Raw genomic sequence first — 25,461 nt, 5'->3', positions numbered from 1 at the left:
CATAAATCGGATTTAAATTTTACAATTCACCTGATTTTCCATATCTGTTTAAAATAATGTATTCCGATAGCTGTTGTGGATAATGAACATTAACATTTCATTCTCATACGAAATGAAATTTTTTTTTCAATTCAATTTACAATTTACCTGATTTTTCAGGTGGGTTTAGAATCTTAATGTGAGAGATAAGCTCTACCTAAGGATTCTAGGTTCTTTGTTTTTTGACAGCAGAAATATTCCACCTGGCTATATTTGAATCAGATCAAAAAACATTCCTGTAATTTATCCCTGATCAGGCTCCGGTACCTGTTAAAGTATCAAAAGTGAGTGTAGATCTCGCACGGCTTTGCATAATAACGGCGTTTACGCTCTAGTTCTGAGAAAGGGAAGTCTTAGAAGACCACAGGGAAAGTAAACTTCCTCCTCTGTCAGAATAACAACGCTTTTTCCCAAATAATCCTTTAAAGAAAAACAGCAGACAGCTTTCATAGGCGGATGCGTAATTCCTCAACTTTGTGCCTTCTCTGATCGCGAGAGGCAAGAGAGATGGCGTTTTTACTAGATCTTGCTTGTCTTCATCAAAAAAAATGTGCACATTTCATGTATGTGCGTGTATATTTGTATATGTATATTTATTTGTGGGTAGTTTGGGAGGCAAACGACAGAACGAGGATAAAATTCATGCAATCTTTTTTTTTTAAAGTGTTCTTGCCATTTCATGTTTTTTTCCCTCATCTTTCTCGCATTTTTGTACCGTAGGCTGATAAAAAAAAAATTCCCTTTCTTGGTCCCATTGGCTTTATCTTAGATGTACATAGCAGAATCGAAGAAATCAAACTTGCTTGTATCTCTTCGAACACTATTACAAAGAAAGTCTTTTTTTTTTCTAAATAACAAGATTACCATATCTTTGAAAAGGCAAATATTGATATTTTATTTATTTTATGATCCTCATAATTATGGAAATCCCTGCTAGCTTTTATTACAATACTCTAAGGCGGGTAAAACTAGTCTTTTATTTGTTTATTTTTTGTTTAAAGAGAGATACAGCTGGCGAGGTCGCGAACACAGTTGGTTTAGCGCTAATGTCTTTCTGTTGGTTGTTTGGACACAGTCTACCTCAGTATATTTTTAGAATTTTTTTAGAGCCAAGTGCATCTCTCTATAGTTGTTTGAATTTCTTTAACAGCAAAAACCATGTCCGCAATCCCAAACTCAGCCACTAGAGGTTCTCTTTCGCAACGATTATTGTTACCCTTTATTCGATTTTGATTTTGGAGAAAGCTTAGAACCCAAAGATTCACTTTAACGGGTGACATCTGTCTTTTGAATCATTTGAAATACGCAGAGCCAGTTTGGTTGCGAAAAATTTGATAAAATTAAAGTTTATCCTGAAGTATTACTAAAGTACAACGTTAAAAGATGCCTATAGCGTGAAGTGTGTGGGAGAAACTGGACAAAAAACTTAATAAAGCAACACATCCTCTGCTAATCTGAATGAGGTATTACAGCATTTTATCTCTTTGTCTATTACATGAAGCACTTATTTGAATAATACAAAAAATTTCGTAAAGCCACTTGTCGATAATTCACAAACATTGTATGTTTTCTGTGATTTAAACTCAATTTAACCTTTCATGTCACTTCCTGAGAGACTACTGAATCACAGTTTGTTGCGCAAAAATGCCCACGAAACATTATGCGATATTTTTATTTATTGGCTATTTACAGTGTGTGTACAACCATTTGTGATACACTTGATGAAACGGCTCTTCTGCAGTATCTCACTGAACAAGCTTTCTAATGACCCGAGTTCAGTAGTTTCACATACAAAAACTTTGGTCACTGTTTATTTTATTATTATTTTTTTTATGGTTTGTTTGCACCAGATGTGATTGTCAATGTCTTTTTTTCTTCCATGTGTTTTCTACTGTGAAAAAAAATTCTATCAATGCCATAGTTTATAGTAAACACGGACTTCACCTGCCTCTCCTTACACATGCATTCATAAATACTCTCACGGACAATCCTATGTGCCATAGAAATGTTTTCTTTTCCTCAGGGAGATGTGAGCCTTGGGTTTCGTTTATCGGAGGAGCATCAATTTTATTCACTGCTAGCTTAATCGTACGAGAAAATGGATGGACAACTGCAAAAACGATGCCTTTGGATGCCAGTCGTCCATCTCTAAAGCATTTCGCATTTTTCGTTGCCTCTCCAATGTGTTTCGGGGAATAAATTGAGCGCCCCCTGGTGGATCCACAGTGCCTTGCACAAACCTAAGTATCCTCCAAGCCAAACCTGGCCAACAAACTCCCTGGACCGGATTGTTTTTCTCCCAACAACCTCAAAATACTGGAGCCTATTGTACAGATTTCTTGACAGGTTAGCACATCTTTGGCTCAATGCTTGGCTCGGTTTTACTGTATTGGTATATGTGAATGATATTCTTTTCTTTTAATTTTGAATTAAGCTGAACTTGTCTCTTCTTGGATATGCTACGGCTTGCTTTGTGCGCTTGACGAACCGCCCAACATCGTACGATTGATTCACTGTTACCCAAACAACAACTTTGGCAGCTCCCAGTGTAAAAGTCTAAATTGAGAGAATATAATTTTGATAAATGACCTTAAATTAACGTAGGAACAAAAACCCAAATGCAGTTTTCTACAGCAAGCTAAAAAAGCAGAACAGGTCGAGCGCAAGGCATTGTATGTATTTTATTGTTTTTAAAAGGAAAAAGTATTACACTTAGAGATATTAATTTCTATTTTTTTAGTCAAAATAGGGAGGGCAAATTCAATTACTTTTTTGACTGTAAACTTTTACTATTCATGTACATTACGGAATTAACATTATCAATGTATATAGCTTTCTTTTCAATAAAAGTGTGATGTCTTTTGTTCATGGCATTACACTGTGATTCAGAGATATGAAAGACATCAATTTTACTCTCCAAACTGATCGGATGACGAACTGTTCAGGGGTTTGGCCTACAATGATATTCTTTGTACGACATTGCATTGTTGTTTGATTTTTTTTTTTTTTTTTTTTTTTTCATGTACAACTACTTGTTTGCCATCCAAAAAATGATGGCATATCCTTTGTCAGCATTTTGTATTTGTAAATTGTTACCCCTTTCTTTGTACGATACAGAAAATTCCTCTACATGGCAATTCATAAAGGTGACCTTTTGAATAAACAATTGTTTTTCAATGTGAAAAACTGGAAAAGACCACTGCAGACTTTATTATAAGCTACAATCACGCAAAAAAATAAAGGTATAGTTGACATCTGAAACGATAACTTATACAAATAGGTTATTATGGAGCTTGTTTCTGCTATAAGACAAAAAAATAAAACTTCTCACAACTCTGAAACAAATTCAGAATTAATAAATCTAAAATCACAATTGCAAGAAAAAATTCCAGAATTGAGACAAACTCACTAATCCGATATTTTTTTTTTTTTTTTTTTTTTTGAGAAAATACAAGAAAAAAGAGAATTGTGAGATATAAACGTGCAATTGCAAAAAAAAAAAAAAAAAAAAGATTTGTGAGATTTAAAAAATCAGATGTGCGGCTTTCTGAGAAGAAGATTTGGAACTGTGAGAAACTTTTACTTTGTAAAAAAAAAAAAAAAAAAAAAGAGAGAATTACAATATATAAACTTGCCATTGCAAGAGACAAAAAAAGTCACTATTGTGAGATGAAATAATTAGTTTTTGTTTTGTATGGAAGAAAAAAGGTGAATTGTGAGATGTAAACTCAGAATTCAGAGAAGTCAAAATTGTGAGATATAAACAAAATTACAGAATTTAAACTCTGAGTTTGCATCTCGTGATTGTGACCTTTTTTCGTAGAGTTGCACAAAAAAGATTGGATTATGAGATAAAAAGTTGCAATTACTTGTATTTTTTTTTTTCTTATGGCGGAAACGGGCTTCCATAGGTTACAGAGAACAAATCTGGTTAAAAATCATCATGTCAGCCCCAGTCACAGCAGCAAATCAAGTTTTGTTAATATTGAATGTTTATTTCTTGTGTAAATCTATCATCTTTTTGGGGCTTACAAATGATAGACATGTTTCAGGTGGTCCGGCCTGTTTAAACGTTAAATAATCAGCACTCTTGTGTATTTTTTTTTCCCCCAACTGTTGTCTTGTACAATTTTCTATTTAGTTGAACATTTGATCATTTTGTTTGTTTCGTTTATCCCTGCCGTTTCGTTTTTGCTTGTTTTCTGTGTTTTGTTTTTCCTCTGTGCACATAGACTATCACCCGGCTGTTTTTCTGCCCCATCATGCACCTGTATTGTAGAAAATGTTATTTAATCATCAGCACACACTTTTGCATCAAAACTTCCCCCTCGCTAGTTGAATTTGTGCCATTTACGTTGCGTGTGGAAACCATGTCACTTATTTAAACAAACCAACAAATCCATCTAAACAGGATCAAACTGTGCCATGAGAAACTAGTACGGATCGACAGTTTTAGTTTTTCAAGGAAAGCCAAGCAGTGACATGTACAGTAAATATTGGAATGAAATGAAAATGAATCTTGCTGTGTGTAAATTATTCAACAATTAACTGTTAATATGAAATTTATGAATTAAAAATTATTGGGAAACAATAGCTTGCAGTTGTGTCTGTTGCCAAGATAATGTATACTTTTTTTACATATAAAGAGAGATAAAGGCAAAAGAACAGCCAAAATCAAAATTTCTACATTTTTGGTTCCACTGAAGACAAATTCATGGAATGATATGAGGGTGAGTAAATTGTTTAAATTTAAAGGGATACTCCACCCCAAAATGAAAATTTTGTCATTAATCACTTACCCCCATGTCGTTCCAAACCCATAAAAGCTTTGTTCGTCTTCGGAACACAATTTAAGATATTTTGGATGAAAACCGGGAGGCTTGTGACTGTCCCATTAACTGCCAAGTAAATAACAGTGTCAAGGTCCAGAAAAGGTATGAAAGTCATCATCAGAATACTCCATCTGCCATCAGATGTGCAATCTGGGTTATATGAAGCAATGGGAACACTTTTTGTAAGCAAAGAGAACATAAAAGACTTTATTCAACAATTCTTTTATCAACAGTCTCTTCTGTGTCTCTTCATATCACTATATGCTGTGTACTGTATGTTCTTCTGTATCATCCGCGGCACAAGAATGCGCTGTTTCTACGTGCATTTAGCTTTGATTTGAAAGAAAACAACGCAGCCTCCCGGTTTTCATCCAAAATATCTTAAATTATGTTCCGAAAATAAACGAAGCTTTTACGGGTTTGGAACGACATGGGGGTAAGTGATTAACGACAAAATTTTCATTTTGGGGTGGAGTATCCCTTTAAATTCTTTTAGTAAGTTTTGGATGAGCTGCTATCGAAATGTTTTTAAAACATAAACATTATATCATCTTATACACATAATGATTGAATTTAAAATTTTATGAATAGAAATAAAAGTAACAAAAACAAACCAAAATAAAATTCTACAACAACATCTTACAAAAACTTTCTGGAAATTCTAAAAAAAACAAAAACCTTTTGGAGAGTTTAAACATGTCTTTTATGAATAGATATCATTATTTCATACTTAAACTATGAAAATCTGTTGTAAAAATATGACACAAATTACTAATTTGTGACTTCATTTTACAACATTAAGGTCCTCCCCCCCAATGTCCTCTGTTTCCACTGAAGACAGCAGCATCAGTGAAGTCACTGAAATATGAAGAAGAGGCAAGGTACATATAATTTGTGGACAATATTTTGTTGAATTATGCAGAAAAGTTTGAAAATATAATTTAATTGTGTGTATTTGGGATACATAAAATGCTAGCTTTAAAATGAGCATTACAAAGATGAATTAGGTTTTGTTTTGTATAATGATAATGTAATTTCCATCATAATTTCCACAACAGAAGGTCTGATTTGAGATGACACTAGTGGAAATGATGATTTTCAGAAAAAAGACGATTCTCATTGTCTCAAGACCAATTAAACGGTGACACTTTACAATAACATCCCATTAGGTAACATTAACAATTAACCACGTCACCTAACAATGAGAAATACTGTATTTATTAGTCTTTGTTGATGTTTGTTAATAAAAATACAACTTTCTGTGCATTCATTTTTCAGTATTGTATTAGGAAATGCTTAACAAATGCTAATAGAAGTATTTTTCATTGTCAGTTCAAATTAGTGTAAAAAGTGTGTATTTTACATATTCGTGTTTATCATTTTTATTCATATTTTATATCAAATATAAAAAAAAATCTCATTTCTATATAGCTTAAATGACTTTTTATTTCAGTTTTAGTTTTAGTATTTTTTAGTGCACTTCAACTTATTTTAAAAACGGTTGCCAAGAAATTACTCATCATCACCACAAAATTTTTAAAAATAAAATATCACATAAAATATTTATTATATTATTAATAACCTCCTCTTATTATACAAATTACTGAAAACTATTTTTAAATGGCTTTAGTTAACAGTGCTTCAGAGTTTGTCCCACATAGTGTCTAAAGTTGAAGAGGGTTTTGTCATTTTTATTAGTTTTGCTTTCTGTACAGCTTAATTTTTTCAGTTTTAGATTTAGTAGTTTCAGTACTTCAACGTATTGAAGTAGTTGCCAACGTTAACATTTCTCATTAATTTACAATCTCATCAAATATTTCTATCATCTTATTTATTCCAGCTTTATTTCAATTAGACAAATCAACTAGTTTTAGTTTACAACAACACCATTGTTGCAGGGAGTTTGTCTCCCACAGTACCAAAAAAAAAAAAATGTCCCCCACACTGTTGTACTGATCATATTTATATTCCATGGTATTTACGTAATCCTCATTTTAGTAAAACCATAAAAAGACACTCGGTTCTGTTATTGAGAAAATTTCTCAACATTGTGTTGTCAAAAGAGCAATTGTAGTTAGCAGGAAATAGCAGTGTTTCATCACTAGTCAGTGAAGTGTGAACAGCAACTAGTTTATGCAAAACAAACTCTTTGAAGGGGTTCGTTCACCACGTTAACCACCAGCATATTTGAGTTCTGCTTATCTCTTCCAAACCCCTGCACAAATGCACTCCGTGTTGGAGCAATGCAATCATCACATCACATGCACAAAAAGACTATTTTTGCTTTCTACGGTTTGAATTAAAACGTCCACCATCGCCATGTTCGGTTCGCACCACGTCCGAAAGAAGGGCCTTGTATTTGTGTGTTCACGTAAAGGCCATGTGTCTGTGCTGAGTGTCAGTCTGAAGAGGAAGTTGTACCAGTGTTGTGCGTTTAGGCTGTGGTTAACACAGCACTCTGCTCTTTTCAGACGCTTCAGCTGCCAGAAGGTCGTGTGTTAGACTCAGAGGAGGACGTTTTGCTAGTCGCGGATAGTTGTTTGTATTTTTGGAGTGAGGTGAGTACATAAAAATGTTTGTTTTAGTTAATACACAACAAAAATACTGACTTTGTACGATTTGAACTGAATCTGTGGCATTGTTCTAGTAAGGCATTATCTTCTGCAGCTCCAGATAAGCTATCATGCAACCTTTAATGTGTTTAATCTCGAGTTTGGAATGAAGTTTGGAAGTTCTGGCCTATAAGAACCCAACTTGAGCTCGACTTGATGGATTTCACTGGGGCTTTCAGCCATTATTGCTTCACCCGTTTCATTTAAGGAACTGCCTAAGCAGAAATGCAGTTCACTGTGGTGCAGCTGAGTGTAGAAAATCATACTAGGTGTTAATTGTGTCTGTCTTCTTAAAAACAAACTTGTTATTTTTCAAGAGCAACCGTTACGACGCTTGTTTGTGCTCTTCACAGATGTTTTTTTTTCCACTTTCACTATTGTGCACCAGACTGTGCACACCGTTATAAATTTCTTATTAGTCCAACTTGCAAAAATACCATTGTTTTGCTGTGAAAATACTATGTAACTTTGAAATATACCATGTGCAGTGTTTTTTTTAAATGGTATTCCAAAGAATACCATGGTCATACCTTATATATATATATTTTTGTGTGTGTGTCATATATTTTTGACAGAAATATTATGGTAGCTGTATTAATACAGCAACAAAACAACACCATTTATAAAACACAACATCCCCAAAAAAAATTATTCATTCAATCCAAAAAAAAAAAAAAAAAAAAAATAATTACATCATTTTTTTTAATGTAACATTACATTTTATAATTAATGTGTCATAGTTACATGTACTTGCTATAGCAATAACAGTAAATTGTACGATTCCAAGCAACTTCCCTAAACTTAGCCCTATTGTAAATACATGTACTGTAGTTCATTAATATTCCTCAGATCTTATTGGTATAATTAGACTAACATCTACACGTAACCAAAACAATGTCAGGAATTGATGGAATGGTGAAAAGTGGCAGGTTATTTGAAGGGGAGGAGTCTAAAAATAACTGGCCTTGATGATGTCAGCAGAACAGGAAAGTCATTTGAGGGGTGTAGCAAGTTGTTATCATTTGATGAAAGTTTCCAAATAATGTGAAGTAAGTGTGACTGAAGTGTCCAAATCATTTTTAAAAGACAATATTGTGATATTTACCACCTGATACCATCACTGTGACATTTTTTTGTAGGGGTTGTGTTAAACACAATTCTGTCCCATTCAGATCCAGCAGTACTTCTTTCTCTCTTTTATCCCTCCCTCCCTCTCTCTCTCTCTCTCTCTCTCTCTCTCTCTCTTCCACCGCTATGAGCCCCCACCGCTTTGAATCATATGTTAGTTAATCCCCGGCGGTTCCCTCCACTGATCTCGGACTCTAGTTTTTCTCATATCTCACTCACCAGCTCCTCTTGGAGAGACTCGTAACGTCCACATGGCAGACCCTCCTCTTCACAACTCGTGGCCCTCGTTCTCATGGATGAAACGATGGTCCTTCAAAAGAGGTAGAGAGGATGACTGTCTCTTTCTGGATCTCTGAATTATTACTAAATTCCATACTACCAATGGTTTTTGTAGAAAATATAAATATAGGTAACATAAACTGTAGTAACTAAGTTATTAGGTGAAAACTATGGTTACAATGGTATTTTTGTAAGGGAATGTCCAGAATATATAAATATGTGTGTGTGTGTATGTATCTGCCTACTTCATTGGAATATTTCCGTTATGAAAGTATACTGAGTGTTGCTTTATTTTGGCTTTTTCTAAATCAGTCGTGTGTTTCTAGACTGCTGCAGTGTTGAGTATGATACTGATGTTATGGTGCATGCATTTGTGGTCTGTCAGACCACTGGTGCTCAAGAAGACCGGTCACATTGCAAACAGAATGAGCTTTTGCATGCAGCTCTCATGACCTGACTGTATGTGTTAGCACATACAAAACCACACTTTCACACTTGCGACACTTCTGTGGGATAACGTCATTACTGCATTTTGTGATAAAAGATGGTATAATTGGAATCCACCAGACTCCAAAATGGGAATGTTGGATGTGTATCTAAATACTGAACACAGGTGGTTAACGGGTTGTATTTAGAGGCTTGGTGCTTAAACAAGTGATGTAAGTGCAATTTCCTGATCTCATGTAATTTCCTCTCTTTGCTCTACTATTCTTTAAAAAGAAAACGGCAAAAACAAGATTAAAAATAACATATGTGGTTTTAGTGTTTAGCCATTAGCATATTTGATCTAAAACATTGAGCTTCTGACATTTCCTGATCCTAATCCTCATCTTTCTCCCATTCATTTTGTTGTATGTCTACTATTAATGACAGATACCGTAGATGGATAGACAGACAGATAGATAGATCACTATCACACCAGTTCAGTTAGCGTACTTGAGTTGTTGTAAAAGCATCTGTGACAGTGACAATATTGCAAAGACAATATTATATAACTTTATGGAGCTCTGCATTGCTTTACTGCTTTGGGGTTCCCCTGTAATCCTCTTGGAAAAGCTCAAGGTTCACATAACATAAATCTGCAAATTGCGATTTTATTTAGACCAACATTAAACTTTGTATCTTAATAGTGTATGCACTGACCTTGAAGTGTGTGAAAAAACTGAAGACCTACAGTAACTCTTGTAAAAGCAGAGAGGCCCCCTTTTTTCTTTTTTTTAAAGTATTTATGTTGGAGCATATGGTAAGAAGGGGCAGCCATAAAAGGATATCTGAACATGACAAGCATCATGGTGCTCTAATAGTTTACATATCACTTGTCTGATTCAGATACAAACAACCTCAGTGCTCTCAGACTCTGTCATTCGTCTAGGGCCGAGATGATTTACACCAGAAAGTACTGTACAGTTCATTCATCCATCGTTTAAGGACAGGGAGTCGGTGAAGGAGAACGCTTCTGGATTGGACTTTGGTGTCTGGATTTTGTCATAGTTTATATCATTATTGTCATAATCACCTTGTCAATCAGGTACTCTGAGGTGTGGAAATCTCACTTAAGTATTGGTGGGCCTTAATTTAACTCCAAAGGATGGTTCTTGAGAGTGGAAGGAACATTTTGCAACTCTCAAAAGATGCAGAACATTGAGTCTGCATTCATAAAAATACAGGTTCTGCAATGGTTCTTTTGGGGTTCTGCAGTTGGTAATATGGTTCTTTTGGAGAAAAAACAAGTTCATTTTCAGGTTCAAATGTTCTTAAGGCCAGCGAATTGATTCCAGGTAGAGGAAAAGTCAAGTATTTCTTTGTTCTTTTGAAGCATAAATACTTAGATGGCTTTCTGAAGAACCTTGGGTTCTCCTATAGCAGGGGTGTCAAACTCAATTCCTGGAGAGCCGGAGCCCTGCAGAGTTTTGTTCCAACCCTGCTCCAACACACATACAATGTAGTTTTCAAATAAGACCTGATTAGATAGATCAGGTGTGTTTAATTAGGGATCTAAACTCTGCAGGGCTCCCACCCTCCAGGAATTGAGTTTGACACCCCTGTCCTGTAGCACGAGGCTGGAGGCCATTATATACCCGCTATCAAGCGCAACCCAAAGTTTTGCCTCTGTAAACCAATGCTTCCATTTTTCATCAGATTAAGATCTTTTGTTTACAGGGAAACGCTTCCAGCTTCAACTGACTCCAGCTGTGTGTTGATGTAATATGCTGGAGTTAATGGAAGCCACTGATACCTTTCTGGCAGTAGCTATTTAGAGTATTTTATTTAGGGTATGCCATCATACTGGTGCTCCAGAACCATATCTTTATTATTGCTATGTCACAATCCTCAGGAATAAACACAATAGATATGATGCAATTATATATACAGAATTAATTGTTTTGTCTGGTGCACAGCGACAACATGTTTGATAAAGCACCTGAGCAAAAGCAACACTGCAAGTCTGAGATCAAGAGATCACAATGATGGATAATAATCCTAGCTAAAGTCATGGTGGAACGTTTTGTGTTTCAGCCTCAGATGGCAAACCATGCTCTCAATTTCGTGCCCCAGTCTCAGCACCCAGCTCCTCCTCGTCCTTGTCCCCGACCTCTATTCCAGAAGACGTCTTCTTTAGCAGTTCACCTGAGGACAAGGTAAGACCCTAACCATAACCTAACTCTTAAACTAAGGCTAATGATTGAGAAGAATGATGCTCAAGCCCCTAATGTTGACCCAGGAACATGTGAAAAATGAGTCCATGTGACTTGTTCATTATGTCATTTTGAAGTTGTATCATAGCTTTGTGTGAGGAACAAACTGGAATCGATTTTAAAAGAGTGGTGTAATATCTGAAGACATTGATCAAGGGACTTTACCACTGGTTCCTCCATTGGGATTGTTCTCGTCAGTGTACTCGATTGGATAGATGTGTCTGCTCGATGACTGTGCTTCCTAATAGCCAGTGGCTCTTGCATCACAGAAGAAGTTCAGCTTATTACATCCTCTTTCAGTCCATGAATGACACTAGCGTGAGGCTTACTTAGACTTCAGATTATTAGTCATGTGTCATGTGATGTTTTTGTTGTGATAAATCAGCAGTCCATGGGTTTCTTGCTTTCAGATAAATTTCTTGAATGAGAGCAACGAGTGCAGCAGTGAGGAGGACCTTTTAGACCTCTGCTCTTCTCTGAGAGATTCAGAATATTTCAGAGACCTGCAACTTGGATCCACTGAACCACCAGACAAACAACTTCTGGTCTTAACTTCCCCTGTCTCTGACAAAGGTACAGCCCCTTTTGTACCTCCTGCATCCACACCAGAAAGTAGATCTAGGCAGAGTTCCACAGAGTTCGACACCCGTCAACATTTCCAGACAGACAACACCGTGATTTCCACTGGAGGGGAAGCCATGGATCGCTTGGTTGCTATCAGAAACTCAGAGTTCCAGGATTATCCGGAATCCGAGCAAGATGAGGACTCGGACACAGATAACTTTCCTACATTGGTTAGATCCATGTCCACATCGCGTAGACACAGCTGGGAAGTGCCAGTGTCGCCGATTGATCTGGGAAGAAGGTAAGACTCACTTTTTCAGTGGTCCCAAATAGTTTAGACACATTCAGAAATGTCTAAATGTCATTGCCATATCTAACTGTGATGTTAGAAAATCAAGTGCTTGTCATCTCGTGTCACACTCTTGTATGTGTGTATGTTAACATTGCATGGTTATGTTGTGTAGGTTCAGTCTAGACACTAATGGCATTGACAGTGATGGGGAAAGAGAGGTCCACTGTTTGGCCAAATGTCCCGATCTACCTTCTTCCTCCTTCTCCGAAAGCTCAGTGGAAGAAACGACGGGAGCTGTTGAAAGTGAAAGCCCCAAAACACCAGTAAATGTCTTTACTGAAATCTGTGTCTTAGTATGAACAGAGCAAGACTTTCACATAGCTCTATAAACCATACTCCTGCTCCTGGAGGACTACCATCCTGTTGAGTTTAACTCCAACATTTACCAAACATACCTGAACCAGCTAATCAAGTTGTTCAGGATTACTTAAAAATAAAAGACAGGTGTGCTGGAGAGGGATGGAACTGAATTCTAGCCAGAAGGTAGCCCTCCAGGAGCAGGGTTGGATTCCTATGCCGCCGTAACTCTTATTGATGATGTTTTCCCGTGATTTGGTTTTAACAACAGCAGCCACCTACACCAGCGAAGACCGTATACTCCAGATCTGAGATTCTCGCCACTGATGAAAAATCCCAAGCTGACAGAGTCTCCCGCATACTGGAGACTTCTAAGCAGGCTGCCAGAGAAGCTGGAGGTTAGTGAAAGGATTCTCCAATTAAGCAGAAAACTCCAGTCAGGGTTTAATGGGCGGTACCTTTGAAGCAATCAGATAAATCCAGTGCTAATTATGTCAGGAGGAATTCTTGGATTAAAAGAAGCAAAACACACATTTTACCATTTAAAGTCTTCCACAATGACCTTTTTTCATTCTGTAGTTCTAGAGATAAACTATGTTCTGGTACTTTCAAAAACCCAGAAACCACTGATCTGAATAACCTGTAACTTTTTGAAACTCCAGGGAACCGTATAGACCATAGGTCTTCAACCCTGCTCGTGGAGACCCACTTTCCTGCAGAGTTCCCTAATCAAACACACCTGAAAACAACTAATCGAGGTCTCCAGGATCACTTGAAAAGTCACAGGCCAGGTGTGCTGGTACTGGCTGGAAAGAAACTCTGCAGGACAGTGGGTCCCCAGGAGCAGAGATGAAGACCTATGATACAGACACTAAAGAACCCTACACAGCCATAAATCTTTTTTTGCTTAGACAACTGAACCTAAAGCACTGAAAAGAACAACTGAATACTTGTAATCCTGACCTGTGTTGCTTTGGAATTCCAGAAGAGCAGGAGTCGGAAGAGGGGCTGCAGTCAGTGGAAGGACGGACTCATGTGTAAGTTTTAACAACTTTGTTTTTTTTTGGGAGCACAATATTAGCTATGGCAAGGTTGTTTTGAGCCAGTGAAGACATAATTCTGAAGGATTACTGAAGGACCTTGGAATCTGTCAAGATGATCAAATAGCTTCCATGATGGCTTCCTGGAATGCATTTAGCATACAGTTGGATTAGTGAGACCAGTCTGCCTTGAAGCATGCAGCTTTATGCTATGTGGTGAAGTAATTTAAACTGAAACAGGAAGTCTTTTTAAATAGTCAATAGCGTTTTGTTTATATCACAGCTTGGTAAAGCTTAAAACAGCCACAGTCTAATTAGATTAGCCCTTTAGATTCTATTTGAAACTTTTACTGAAGCAAAACAGTGATTGTAATGATGCTGAGGATGTGTAGTTTGAAAATTGTGTAACTTATGTTGGTGCAGGGCCCCGGTGTTTTCTCTTTTACTTGTTAGTGCCGTTTGTCTAACCGTTTCTCCTCCTTATCTGATCCAAACCGCTATAAAATATAGCATTCTGTGTAGAATTCAAATGGGTACGATACATTTTGTGGTCTGCGCGACTCACGCATATGATCTGCTCCATGATATCGTGTCTCTGGACCCGAGCAGACTGTGTGTGTGACACAACGCAAAACCAGACTTCTTTTGAACCTATGCTAAGCATATTTACACTGTCTGAATCGTTCCTTATTCCCCATATAGTGCACTACGTGCTGTTCATCATACATCATACTAGTTCTGTGGACCAGTGACCTATTTTCAGCCACGGTTTCAGTGTCTATAGTGTAGTGGGCAGGACATTTCAGATTCTAGAGTGCTTTTGATTGAACAAAGTTTGTTGAGAAACCGTTTATTAATATTGCCTGAAGTGAGAGACTGTAAGTTTCGAATGCTTATATCTTCTAAATACGAATGTTGTCATCGCTTTGGAACACACTAGCTTATAGACAACTATAAGGCTAACATATTCATACTAAAAGCCAAAAATAATTAAATTTTGTTTTCGTGAGGACTTTAAAGTCCTGTGTAATTAGCTGGTTTGGGGTCCTTTTCTATTTGCATAAAACCAGTAGTCCTCAGAAACATCCCTTTAGGCAAATATGCTAATAACAAACATCGACAAGCATAGTTTTCATTCCTGATGTATTTCCTGTTGCAGGGTGGGACATATTGAAGGACTTGTTCAATAAAAGCCAATAGCCTTTGGCTAGTTGGACAAGAATGTAATGCAGGATGATGGCAATATTTTGGGTCTGTTTTTATGAAAGACTTAAATTTTAATTGATCAACTTTTAGAGCATGCTAAAATATAGTTTAGCCTAAAAGCTAATAGACAGGAACTAAAATCTAAACAAGTGTTTTTTCCATTAACCTGAAGGAAGTCATGGGTGACAGTAGCCCACCGTGGATGTAGTCTGCTCCTGTACTTGAGCTATGCAGTAGATTTTGTTCTGATGGTTTTATTTGGACAGCGGCCCGCCGTGTGCCCTGTCGCTGCCACACATACTCAGCCTCAGTGTCTTGTTTGTCTCAGGCTGATGGTACAGAACGTTCTGCAGGAGCTTAAGCAGTATCATGGGTAAGTAAACAATGTGAAAGAACCTGTCGTGCCCTCCTACAGACTAACAGAGTGGCCCACGTTTGGTTTGCAGGCCCGAAATAGAAAGCATTGTTTCTCACTTGGCTGTCTTGAACATGTTGTGTATGTTTGCATAATTATGGCACAATTTATCTTTTTTTGTTTACCACTCTTGTTGTATTTTCAACCTGGCGAGGCTTTTCCTGGTTAGAGCGTCCTTGTTTTATCTCAAAACCTGCATGAGAAACCATAGCGTGCTTTTAACAAGGTCATGAAACGTTTGCACAGCAACTGACTATCCAAACATCCAACTATAAAAAGCATCTTACCATAATGTAAAAACAGCATACCTCTTAAAAAATACACAAAAAAAAAAACTCAAAATTGCAGTTGATCAAACAATCTCCATAAAAAGTTGCAGAAAATTTTCATATTTTGCTGAAATCCAAACATAAGAATGAAATATACAAATATTCCTCAAACATACATGGGTTGCAGAAAATTTTCATATTTTGCTGAAATAGTCCAATTATTACGGTAATATTCTATTCCAAAAATAAGAATGGAATATAGCATGATGCTTCCTGCATACTGTGCACTACTATAGAATAATTCTGTTAAACCCGTAGTGTGCACATTGTCACTCGACATGTTGCATGTTCATATTTGTTGCTGAAAGTTTTTGTATTATTATTTTAAATCCCCCTAACCCCCCAAAAAACACTTTTACTAGTCCAATCAAATAGTCTAGTATGGTAGTTTGCCATGCCGAACATATCCAGAGTCATTTTGTAGTAAGCATGCATAGGAATTCATTCAATCCTGATCGTTATTATCTTGGATTTTCCTCAGAGCTAAACACAGAACTTCAAGCACAGAAAGAAAAGAGGGGACGGGGAATTTCACGTGGTATGAGTTTCTTACCACTGAGTAAGTCATTGACCTTTTTATGCTGTTCTTTATATAATAATCACTTGGATATACTCTCGTTCTCAATAAATCATTTGAATTTTTAATTGGTTTGATGTTGGTTTTTTTTTTAGAAATGACGGAGAAGAGGAGGAAAGACCTGAGCGTCTGGAAAAAGGTACCAAAGTCAAGCGGACTCTGAGCTCACTGAGGAACCGTGTGACCGGATCCTTCAACAAAGACAAAGTAATCACACACACACACACACACATGCGACACACACATGCTGACATCACTCACACTCGGGCTGGAAATAATGTCCATTTCTGCTGAACTTTGCAGCTACTTCTGTGTCTCTACAACTTCCTCCTTTTCTTGAATGTAAAAAGACACTAAACTCGCCCATGCAGACTCCTGTACTGCGGAAGTTTAGACCTGCTCTTTCAACTAGACACTGTGCCAGTTGTTTACTGTCTTTAAAAAAAAAAACACAGTAAATTCATCAATCAAATCATTTTTAAAACCTTGATCAGCTGATATAGATATATCTAACTATTTTGGTTAAATAGCTAATGGATTGTAAAATGTTTATATATTTAGGACATAAAAATGAGGTCTCTCACTAAGAATTGTCCAGGTTATATTTCTATGATTTTCAGCAAAATTAGGGTAAAGAGTAAAATAATTAGGAAATGCAAAAAAAAAAAAAAAAAAAAAAAAAAAAAACATCTAAAGTTTTTCTCTATGGTCTTTCCTCAATTAAATTAAATTGGAAAAAAAATAAATAAATAAATATATACAATTAAATTAGATTTTAAAATAAATTACAATTATACAATTTAAATTACATTTAAATTCAGCAAAAATTATATTCACTGAAACAAATACCACCATGATGTATACTGACAAATGTACTTTATGCTTTATATTCTATATATTTTTAGATAAATTTATTTTGCATCATAGTATTGATAATTTGTTGGAAAATGGACTTAATTGTCATGAAATAATAATAAAGTCAACCCCTAAATACAGTATATGCCTAAAGTCTTTCCTAAAATTAAAATTAAATTAAGAATTATTGAATAAAATTTAGCATGAATTACATCACACTGACAGAAACAAATACTTACATGATGTATGTACTTTGCCATTTATATTTAATAAAAATATATTTTATTTGTGTTTTTTTGTATATAAAATAAAATAACATATTGAATTATAAATATCGATAAAATCATATATAATTGTATTCTAATTATTTATTTATTTTGCTTTTGGGTGAAATACAACCTGGACATTATTTTGTGAAATAATAGCTGTTTTTTTTATGTCTTTTGGTAACTGTCATAAGTTAACGTTAACGTTTCCTCTGTTTTTAGGGTAAGACTCGAGAAAAAGAGCAGCAGAAAGAGAAAAGCAGAGAGAGAGACAAGGATAAAGAGAAAGAGTTGCGTGAGCGTGTGAAAGTGCGGCGCCGCAGCGTGAGCGGCCACCAGCTCGTGCCTGGCTCATTCTCCACCTGGGCCACATGTTCACTGTGCAGCAAGACCCTGCAGAGGAAGCATGGCCTGCAGTGCTTGAGTGAGTAACCCACGACCACAAACACACACCTGTGCATACGCGGAGCTGCTCCACGCCTTAGTGCATGTCACAGTCAACCCCAGACTTTCTCACAGTTTCAACGGGGCTATTGCATCTTTCACGGGGTTTCCTTAGATTATGAGCTGTGATAAACAATCAGCCGCTTGACCCACTGACTCGCTCCGTCACGTGACGCAACGTTGCTTGAGCTTCCGCTGTTTTGCAACCCTCTTTGTGCTGCGGAGAACTGCGGGTCTGCGTAATGATGAGCTAGTTTGATTTTATCAGTTTCTACTCACTGAGGGAGTTTACAAGAGAACTTAAAGGGACAGTTCACCCAGAATTGAAATGGCCTTTATTATTATATGTTTTGCATTTTACATTTATTTATGTTTGTTTGTTTAACAAAAAGAAGCAATATAAAAGGTGTCTAGCCCTTTTTTTTTTTTTTTTCATGTAATTTTATTTTTCATTTTTAGGTGATCTGTCCCTTTAAGAATCACTGCGTTATAAGGTACCAGGGTCATTAATTCAGCACTACACTGGTGTTTACCATTAGTGTCACTTCATGTAAGTCACATGTTGTTTCAGTAAGTTCCTGAAGATGCTCATTTAGAAACTATGAGTTAATTTGTTGACTGTTTATTTCCCTATTTTAGGAAGCTTTTTTTGTATCCAATGTTTGGCAATGCCAGACTTTACAGAAAAGGAGAAACAAAAGTGTTGCTTTAACTTTAGTCCTTTAATGCTTTGGGAAATCCCCTCATATTCGGCTCTATCAAATAATTATTATATAATATATATATATATATATATATATATATATATATATATATATATATATATATATATATATAAAATTTATTTTCATGAATATATATATATTTGTTGGTATTTGTGGTGTCTCCTGGACAGTGTGCTTGTCTTAAGAGTGACTCATGTGTTTATTCAGAGTGAAAAGCACAGTCATCAGGTCCAAGCTGTAAATTTAAAGCCATTTGGTGGTGACTGGGAAATATTATGTATGACTCTTTGCGTGGCACTGCTTATTAAACAAGTCATGCTGATGTATTTCCTTAGACCCGAGGCTTCAGAGGAGGGATTCTCTCTTTAACCAGTCATGATCATTCACGTTCAGGTTTATTATAGGAATATAAAGTAATCCACAACTTGTGTTTGGGATATGCTCCGTAGTCATCCTGCTATCACCAGCCATTGAGATCTCCAATACACGATATTATCATGCTAATTTATTTAATTATTTACTTTAATTATTTACTAAAAGCAGCCTAAGGGTAATGTAATCTATCGACTACACATTATATATTTTTAGGCAAGTAGCATACGGATGTCATGTCATAAAATATTTGATAAAATATAAAAAATATTACTTTTATACATAAAATATGATATTTAATATGGCAACAGTTTAATAGAAACATTGCAAGTTACTTATTATAAAACTTACATTTCCTAAGTTATTCAAACAGCAGCTACAGAATACGAGCAAAGAATATTTACATTATCAAAGAACATCCAGACTGACTTCAGTATCATGAATAAATCTCCAATACTTACATCGTACTCACATCTGCACTTTGTTTATGATGAGAGAGTTCCAGAGAGATCAGAATTCAGTCAGCGATCGCGCGCTGAAAACAAAACTCCGGTGTTTATAATGCACAACACTGTAAAAACGTGGAAAAATAAATATGATGGAACAAATATGCCCTAATATGAATTAAGATTGTATTACCAGCCTGATGATGATGATAATAATAATAATAATAATAATAATAATAATAATAATAATAATGATACTAATAATAATCGTTGTCGCGATATCGTCAAATTAAAGGTATCAGCCACAGGCGATAGATACTATCATCTATCAGCACAACCCTAACACTAGTTTGACATTAAAATATTAAACTAGATCTGTAATGTGCCATCATATGCCATCAGCAAACTTCTGATGGATTTGCAGATTATGGGTGACTTTGTTTTGGTTAAAGGGTAGATCAGGGCTAGTAACATTTCCATTGTTATAACATATATAGCAACTAAGGCTATATTTTGCATTTAATATTTGCACTATGACAGAAAAAAAAAATATTTTTACATAAATCCCCCCCAAAATAAATGTATTTATTTTCATTTTTTTGTATATTTTCAGTGATCTAAATTGATGGATGGATATAATATTATTTTTATATTTTATATGTGTGTATTGTATTTTATATTTAAATTACAACACACACAAAAAAAGCAAATCCCAAAAACCATAGAATGATCACATATATCTTCTGCACACCAATAAACATTTTTTTAAATGTCTTATTTATAAATTTTAAAATGTTATAAAAAGATATTTAAAAAATGTAGTGAACAAATACACTGAAGTTTTTTTTCCCAAAAAGAAAAATAAACACTAGTGCAACACTACATACAGTAAATACAGTTCTACAGTATGTTGATCAAGCTATACATAGATAGTATCCAAAACTAGGCTGACAAATAAACAATTTCTATGTGTGTTTTTAAATATTTTTTTCCCCAAATCTTTCCCTTTTTAATAAAAATTCTGTACTGGTGAATTGATAAAATGATAGATGGATGGATGGTTGGCTGAATAGATGTGTATTTTTAAAAAAATATATATATTTTTAGAAACTAAACTAAAACCATACAACCATGCATGGAAATATGTGAAAATGTGTCCCAGCACTGGGGTTGCGTGAGTTGCACTCTCAGGGCTGGGTTGTGGCAGGAAGGGCATCTGGTGTAAAACGTGCCGAATCGGTTGTGCGGATCACTCTGCTGTGGCAACCCCTGAGAGAGAGAGAGAGATGCTTCCTGATGTATTTAGAGTGTATATATTCTAGAAAGTAAATCCCAAAAACCCTATAAGGATCACATTTATTTATTGGTTTATTTGTTTGTTTGTTATACAAATAAACAATTCCTTTAGTTTAAATTTTATTCCCTTTTTTTCCAGTTATATTTTAGTGAATGGATAAAATGATGGATGGATGGACAGATTTTCTCATCCATTTATGATTCATTAAAATAAAATTATAAAAATAAAGGGAAGATTCAAATTATAAAATATATTTTTAAAATGTATTCTTATATATATATTTTATAATATATATATATCTATATATATATATATATCTCTTTAAATTTGGGACTCCGTCATATATAAATGCGCATTTCTTGTATTATTTATTGACCTAACCACACTGAAAATTCAAACCACTCCAAACGTTCCAAAATCGCGCCTGTCTCTTTAAATTTGGGACTCCGTCTGTGTGGAATGCGCCTCTTGTCCCATAATGCCGCGCGGCGCAGTGCTGGGACAGACAATCTACATACAGCAGTCGCGATTGGCGCTGCTTTTTTTTTTTAGGTTGCCAGGTGAAGCGTTGTGTGTTTTTGTGCGGCTGTCATAGTAACCTGAGTGATGTTTGAGGTGACGAGCTCGTAACGCGCGTCCACCGCGTCATTAACGGTGAGTTTGTTCAGAGTAACAGGTGTTTGCTAACAGAGCTAATAAACACAGAGGCGCTAAAACACGTTCAAGCTCTGTACAAACGGCTGCTTTTTAGCTTCATACAGGTAAATGTTCAGCTACAGGTGGCTCTTTTTAACTTTCTAAATGACAGTTGCGTTAAAATAGCTGAAAGTGTGCTCCGTTGCTGGTTAAGAGGTCAGCTGGCCATTGTGTTTAGTTTCATTGGCTAGTCAAGCAGGTCAGTGTTTATGCTGGACTTCAGACAAACACTCGCAGACATTTTAGTTTGAAGGCTTTATTTATTTTTGTCGTTAATTTATTCATCGTAGTCATTTGTTGGGCTAATTGCATTACATTGAGATCATTGTGTGCAGCTAGAAAAAAAAATAACAGTGCAACATAAGCGAATAATAATAATAATGGCATCACGTTGCCACCAAAATGAGTTACTAGGGTGTTCTGGCTGGTTGTTATGTGGTTGCTAGGGGCGTGTGTTGTCTACCGCAAAGACTCTTGTTGTTGTTTGCTAGTTATTGTCCACCAGGCAAAAGTTGTAATTAATTTTATTTATTTATATATATATATATATATATATATAAATATAATATATATATACATTATAGTATACATTAGAAATATATATATATATATATATTATATATATATATACTGTACTAAAATAAATCATAATACATTACAGTCCATTAGAAATGTTTATTATTATTATTATTATTATTATTATTAAGTTTCTGTTTACCATGCATAATAAAAAATTAAAATAACCACAATACATCTATCAGTTGTTACAGTACAGTCAGCATTGTTATTGTCCAAAAACAGAAATAAACATTAATAAATGCATATATTTTTAATTAAAAAAATTATTTGTTAATAGTAGTAATGTGTACATAATTCATATAACACATATAACATTTATATTGCTAAGTTTCTTTTAACAATGCATATTAATAGCTTAAAAAAATTCACAATAATACATCTGTCTGTTGTTGTGCAGCATAATCATTTATTTATTGTCAAAAGGCAAAAATGATTAAATAATCAGTTCTAAAGTTCTATTTATTGCACAAAAATAAATGTAAATATACTTTTATGTATATTTTTAAATGTAAAACAATAATTTATATTTTATTAATATATAATATTACATTATATTTATTAGTACTTATTATTTATCATCACATTTATTATTATTATTATTATTTGCATTATTATTTAAGTTTCTATTTACAATGCAGATTTTTTTTGTGCAGTTACAGATTGTTGTAATTTATTTCTTATTGACACTTACTAAATTATGATTATATTATATTAATAGATATCTTATTAATAGTTTATTCGGCCTTGTGTTGTTTTGAAATTTGTTATTTTGTGATTCAGAAGTAAAAGATTCATGTAGTGTGAGTCACTTAATGCTCAGAGAGTTTGTTTCAGTGTAATTCTTGTGGTTTTGTTGTAAGCACTTTTAGTCTGTTTTTGGAGGAATAATGCTGTTTGAGATAGAGATAGAGCTGTTCTTAAGCTGGACGGTCACATGCTGATAATTGCGTTTGGCAGCAGTGGCTCACTTCAGTGAGTCTGTGTCCAGATTGTCCCCCTCCTCGTGCCTGAGCGCTGTCAGGTGCACCCGTCCCGTCGGCTCCTCTGAAGCTGCGCTTTCATGTCCCACGTTTGCTGACCCAAGCTGGTTTTTAGGTGTTTGTCAGAGCGTGAGATAAATAAGCACATGTCATGCTGCTTAAAACACCCACGTTCACATTCCAGCGAGCGGATCATGTGATGTGATAACAGGATTATGAATGATCCTCAGGGAGCTAATCGAGTTGGAGTTCCTGTTCCGTTTTCAGAGAGTCATTAGACGTTCACTTGATCTTGATCTTTGAATAAAGCCTTTCTCTGGACTTCCTTAACATTTGTCACAGACACAAGTGTTTTATTGCCATTTATTATTAAGAATCAACGTGATTTGTTGAATTGCTAAAATGCTGGTCTGGACTTGACTGGATACTGGTTTATTTGAACTTATTTAAATGTAATCTAGCTATATTATAGAATATATTGTTTATGTTTCTCAACAATTAAAAAAAGTGTTAATTATTCTACATTTAAAAAATAAATTCAAATATATTTTTTTAATCATTTGATAACAATCATTATTAAAGACTAAAGATGAACTGAGGTTAATTTTTATGATTATTAATAGATAATATTTGTCTGAAGACAGATTAAATTTATTTTGTACTTCTGTTTTATTTTGAATAATATGCATTATTATTCATACATAATATATAATATAATGCATGAATATTCTAATATAATAATTATAATATGAAAATATTAATTTAAACTAAATGTTTGTTTAATATGTGATATGGAAAACAGGTGTCAAGTTTTTTTACATCTATTTTATGTGTATTAATTTGTGTGAAATATTAATGTAATATATAAATAATATAATATAAAAATGAACCGTTATTAATATATATTTTTATTAATGCCATGTTTATGTCCAAAAACTGATATGGATAACAGAAGTTAATTATTTATTATTTTCATTTTTTTGTTAACAGTTATTTATTAAATTTTCTTCTGAAAATAGTTATATAAAACAAATAGCAACTGTGCAAATAATTATTAAGAATGTCTTATGAAGTATTTCATTAATTATGAATATTTGAATATAACTTTAATTTAGTAGTAGTAATAATATTATTATTCATGCCATTGTTTATACAGTGTGGTTTCGTTATCTAAATAATACAGTGAACAGATTTTAAGCTGCTTAATTGTTAAGCTACACATTTCTTAACACATTTCTTAGTATGAATGGTTGAGTAATTATCCAAGCAACGTATTATGGCTATATGCTAGCAGTTAGAATTAAATAGAGAGACATTTTCATTTTTGAGAGCATCTTGTTGGACAAAGTAGATGGCTTTGCGAACTAATAGAGAAAAAATTCAAATGTCTGCTGGAAATTCAACATTCACACTAGCGTTTATATAAATGTCCTCAAAACCAGTAGACATGGACTAAAAGCTACTAATTTAGATTTTATGTTACATATTTGTAAGTTTTCATGTTTCTGTGGAATGAAGTGTCTTGAAGTCCCGTTGTATAACATGAAGTTCGTCAGATGTCAGTGTTTTCTGCTCTGGAGGATCTCATTGATCAGACCCTCAGTTTGCTGTGTTTCTATTTATGTTTGTGGCTAAATGGATGGAATCAGTCCTTTTGTGGGGTGAAAAGTGGAAAATGGCCTGCAGGGATGAGGCAGAAGTCTTTTGAATGGATAATGAGCACTTCTGAAAGCTCTCTACCCCCAATAAACTTGCACAGATAGTTTGTTTGCTGTTGTTATCAGGTGGTCTCATAGCAGAAATCAACATTATGGAGAAAAAAAAACACTTTGTTGTATAGCTGACTATGCTTTTAAATACAAACACCTACCAGATTTATTAACGCGTTTAGAATATTACTTTTAAAAAGAAGTATTGTGAAACACATCTGTCCCGCAGCATTACGACATTCGCTCCTGTTCTTCAAGTCCTCCCCTTCACATGTAAAAAAATACTACAGATAAGAAAAACTGGGTTTTGATAAGAAAGCACTAACCTGTCCCTCTCTCCACCGCTGTGACCTGTGTTTGGACCTCAGACTGCGCCGTCAACGTCCACAAGAGCTGCAAGAACCTGCTGCCCGAGTGCAGCAGCAAAAACAAGGTGAGACTCCTTCACATTTAGACTTTTAGCCAAACAAACTTCACACTGAGTGTGTTTGAATCAAATGAATAAAGTTCCTGCAGACAATAGAAGAGTTTATCTTTGGTCTGAGGAGTGGCAGGGTGTGCTTTGCTGTAAATGATAAACTGAGCCGCTCACTGTGTTTGTTTTTTCACTCGGCGCAGGACGTCAAACGCAGCAGCTCAGCCGCACAGTCAAGGTAAGCAGTTTTTAGCTTTGTATTATATTTGATGATCAATGATTAGATGATCTACTCAGGGTTTGGATCATAT

At 35.0% G+C, this 25,461-nt stretch overlaps 1 protein-coding gene across 1 annotated transcript in view; it reads left to right on the top strand.

Annotated features, from left to right (window-relative positions):
* The first annotated feature begins 8,847 nt into the window (after positions 1 to 8,847).
* LOC109061228 (rho guanine nucleotide exchange factor 18-like) overlaps positions 8,848 to 25,461 on the top strand; it is a 40,877-nt gene continuing 24,263 nt past the window's right edge. Inside the window, exons 1-12 of the mRNA XM_042712413.1 lie at positions 8,848 to 8,932; positions 11,408 to 11,529; positions 11,997 to 12,451; positions 12,615 to 12,765; positions 13,071 to 13,197; positions 13,785 to 13,836; positions 15,374 to 15,418; positions 16,271 to 16,348; positions 16,462 to 16,573; positions 17,710 to 17,911; positions 25,104 to 25,168; positions 25,352 to 25,388. Of these exons, the coding sequence (XP_042568347.1) occupies positions 8,863 to 8,932; positions 11,408 to 11,529; positions 11,997 to 12,451; positions 12,615 to 12,765; positions 13,071 to 13,197; positions 13,785 to 13,836; positions 15,374 to 15,418; positions 16,271 to 16,348; positions 16,462 to 16,573; positions 17,710 to 17,911; positions 25,104 to 25,168; positions 25,352 to 25,388 (1,516 nt within the window). The 5' untranslated portion in view covers positions 8,848 to 8,862. The remainder of the gene's footprint in view (positions 8,933 to 11,407; positions 11,530 to 11,996; positions 12,452 to 12,614; positions 12,766 to 13,070; positions 13,198 to 13,784; positions 13,837 to 15,373; positions 15,419 to 16,270; positions 16,349 to 16,461; positions 16,574 to 17,709; positions 17,912 to 25,103; positions 25,169 to 25,351; positions 25,389 to 25,461) is intronic.

The sequence above is a fragment of the Cyprinus carpio genome, chromosome A22 (genome assembly GCF_018340385.1).
Source record: "Cyprinus carpio isolate SPL01 chromosome A22, ASM1834038v1, whole genome shotgun sequence".
Taxonomy (NCBI): Eukaryota; Metazoa; Chordata; class Actinopteri; order Cypriniformes; family Cyprinidae; genus Cyprinus; species Cyprinus carpio.
The sequence above is the reverse complement of the archived record's forward strand: the minus strand, read 5'-3'. Positions and strand labels throughout refer to the sequence as shown.